We start from the raw sequence: 3170 nt of genomic DNA, 5'->3' as shown, positions 1-3170 counted from the left end.
AGGGTAGTAAAATGGACTTTTTTTTATAAAATATAACTATGCATAGCCGAAATAATATTATAAAAACTATATTCAAATACGAATCCAATGATATAAATTTTGATGATATGCATTAATATTTTATTAGTTAAATCTACTGTCCAAATTTGACACAAATACGAAAGGGGCCAATAAACAAGGACAGTGATATTACTATTAGAACCCGGAGTAGTATGTAAAAACAAAAAGTGACTTGCCCAAAAAATTCAGGCAACTATACATATCAAAAGTCACTTGCACTTGAGGTTCAAAAAAAGTCACTCAATGTGTCGACTGCAACTGTTGTGGACAAATATAACTCAAATGTGCAATTTTAGAGTTATAAATAGATTATAAATCGATCGAAATCACTACAAAAACTAGCTACAACAAAATTTTCTGCCAACTCGGGTTGATGACCAGTTGGATTCTAATCAAATAACTTGATACCTTTGATCCATTTAATTCCTTTGCCTACATCCTCACACTCCTTGACATGGCGAGACAGCTCCTCCTTGTTCACCGCCTTCCCCCGGCACTCCACATCGGGCGTCATGTGGAAGCACGGCTCCATGGACACGGCGCGCACGCACGGCGGCTCGGGCACCTTGCCGTCTTCCGGGATCATCAGCATCGTCGGCCGCAGCCCCGCGAGGCTGCTGCTCATGTAGCCAAACGTGGACGCCCCCGTGGTGAGCAGCACGTCGGAGAAGCTGAGCAGGTAGATCTCCGCCAGCGCCTTCTGGTTGTGCGTCCGCTGCCCCATGATCTGCCGCTCCTCGTGGCTCGGCTGGAACACCCCCACCATGTCGCCGCCCTTGGCCGCGTGCTCGTAGTAAGTGGACTTGATCCTGTCGTAGTAGTCTGCTTGCAGCGACGCGATCAGGATGGCCTTGGGTTTGGAGCCGCCGTGGTCGTGGCTACTGCTGCTCGCTGCAGCGTCGCCATCGACGACGTCCGGCAGTATGTGCTCCTGTCGAGAGCACGCCATGATCTGGCTGTACATGTCGTCGACGGGGATGGTTGCCCAGGAGAACATCCTGATCTGCACGCCGTTCCTCTCCTCCGCCTGGGCCATGTACGTGTGGTAGTACCTGGTGATCATGCCCCAGACGGAGTTGGACGGGTGGAACAGGTACCGGCCGAGAAGGTGCGCCACGCTCTCCTTGGCCGGGAACAGCCTCCGGAGCTCAGCTTCGAACTCGGCCATGTCGTACAGCGCCGGCACGAAGTAGAAGTCGTTCTGCACCAGCAGCCAGTTCACCTTGGCCAGCACGAGCTGGTCGTCGTTGCAGTAGAAGAGCCGGTCCGAGCGCCGGAGGTCGTGCGCCAGGTGCAGGTACACGTACGGCGGCACCGATCGCGCCGTCGCCTTGGCCGGGTCGTTGGCGATCTTCTTGCCGTCGAGGAGGTTCCCGTACGACTGGTTGGAGCCCACCCCGAGCCAGGACATGTCGGCGACGGGGAAGTCCGGCGGGAGCACCCAGGTACCGGGGAACGGCTCGCAGAAGAGGCCGGTGAAGTCGTCCGTGGAGTGGACGAGGAGGACGCGGTCGGTGAGGAGCGCGTAGAGGAACGTGCTGAGCAGCGAGAGCATCCGGTTGCCGAGGCCGTTGTAGGGGATCCACACGACGTAGTTGCACTCCGCGTCCTCCGTGCTGCTGCTGCTGCCGGACCGGAGGTGGTCAACGGACCTGGCGTACGGCGGCGTTCCGGGGCCGCACCGGCTGTGCCGCGCCTCGTAGTCGCGCAGCTTCCACAGGAGGTGCCGCGACGGCGCGTACGGGGAGTGCTTGTAGTAATGCGGGGACTGGTAGCGGCTGAGGCACGCGCGCCGGTCGGAGCCCGGCGAGAGCAGGCCGCCAAAGAGCTCGTCCGCACCGGCGGCGCTCTGACGAGAGACGTTCAGTAATCCTGAGGAATTATCAAGCACGAGAACTTGCAATGTTACCAAAATTTGATTTATGCGAGACCATCACGAGATCAGATGATTAGATTTCGTTCATGTGCCCAACCCCAAATTGGATCAAGCATTAGCAAGCTTGTATTGTGTTGTGGGGATCGGCAAAGCTGGACGACTTTTGCACCTAATCGTGAGTACACATATGCAAATCGACCACGAGAGAGAGAGAGAGAGAGAGAGAGAGAGAGAGAGAGAGAGAGAGAGAGAGAGAGAGAGAGAGCTTGCTTGTACCTCCACCCATGGCGGTCAGCTTGGCGGCGTTCTGCCACACGGCCAGCGCACCCGCCCGGCCGCCGAAGAGGAGCGCCATGAACGGCAGCGTGAACAGGCACGCGATGAGCAGCACGCCCGCCCTGCCCATCCCGTCCCTCCTCCTCGCCGGCCACGCCGCATCCGCCACCGGATGATCTCCCGCCTTCTTGTTGCCGCTCATGTCCTTGTCTCCTTGATCATCTCCCTAGCACAACCACATACGCAGTATACGTCAACCGATCGGGCCACGAAAGCCCCGCGGTTTTAACAAGATCCGTAAGCTCGTCATGGGATGGATCGATTAACGTCTCCGTAGAGTTGCGTCGCGTGATCCGCGGCGATTCGCTTTGGCGTGCAGGTGGGGTTGACCTCACCCGGGGTAACCGAGCCAGCATGTCGTGGGAGCGTCGTGGTTGGACTTGGAGGCTTGGAACCAGCATGTGACGGGCGCGCGTGTTTTTGGGACTACTGGGCACGATATATATGAAGGCAACTCTTCGCACACTCGCCGATTTTATTTACTCTCAATATTAGCTTTTCTCAAGTCAAACTTTGTAAACTTTGGCTCAAAGTTTTAGAAAAAATTACTGTATTAGCTTCTACGATATCAAATCAACACCGTTAGAGTCATTGTTGAATATATTTTCACACTATATATATTAGCTAAATACCCGTGCATTGCTACGGGGATGAAACATAATTTGAAGAGTGGTGCCATGTGAAGATTGTCTTTGGCTACGGTGACGTGGACTGTGTTGTGACGATTTTGGTGGCTAATTAGACTGGGTGCATGCGAAGCGACAGATTATAGACGGTTTTAAAAAGGAATCTCTACTATTAAGGAAAATACGGTTTTTAAAAATCTCTACCACAAATAATACTAGTAAATGCCTACGTATAATGCACGTTAATATTAGGCAGTATATTAATTGCACGC

The 3170-nt window shown here is 53.6% G+C and overlaps 1 protein-coding gene across 1 annotated transcript; it reads right to left on the bottom strand.

The window, feature by feature from the left end:
- Positions 1-350: 350 nt before the first annotated feature.
- LOC123152048 (probable fucosyltransferase 8) lies at positions 351-2644 on the bottom strand. The gene is made up of 2 exons (XM_044571656.1): positions 2213-2644; positions 351-1932 (listed from the first exon to the last, which is right to left on the bottom strand). Exons 1-2 carry the CDS (start codon positions 2412-2414, stop codon positions 449-451), a joined length of 1686 nt encoding a protein of 561 aa, XP_044427591.1. The 5' UTR covers positions 2415-2644; the 3' UTR covers positions 351-448.
- Between the last annotated feature and the right edge of the window lie 526 nt (positions 2645-3170).

This window comes from Triticum aestivum, chromosome 7A (assembly GCF_018294505.1).
Source record: "Triticum aestivum cultivar Chinese Spring chromosome 7A, IWGSC CS RefSeq v2.1, whole genome shotgun sequence".
NCBI classification, from domain to species: Eukaryota; Viridiplantae; Streptophyta; class Magnoliopsida; order Poales; family Poaceae; genus Triticum; species Triticum aestivum.
This window is presented reverse-complemented; position numbering and strand designations above follow the sequence as displayed.

Bases quoted from the DNA above. Each gene is read 5' to 3' on its own strand.
- LOC123152048 (XM_044571656.1), bottom strand. From the start codon at position 2,414: ATGAGCGGCAACAAGAAGGCGGGAGATCATCCGGTGGCGGATGCGGCG. The intron at 1,933-2,212 runs GTACAAGCAAGC...ATAATTCCTCAG, and splicing joins GCTGACCGCCATGGGTGGAG to GATTACTGAACGTCTCTCGT.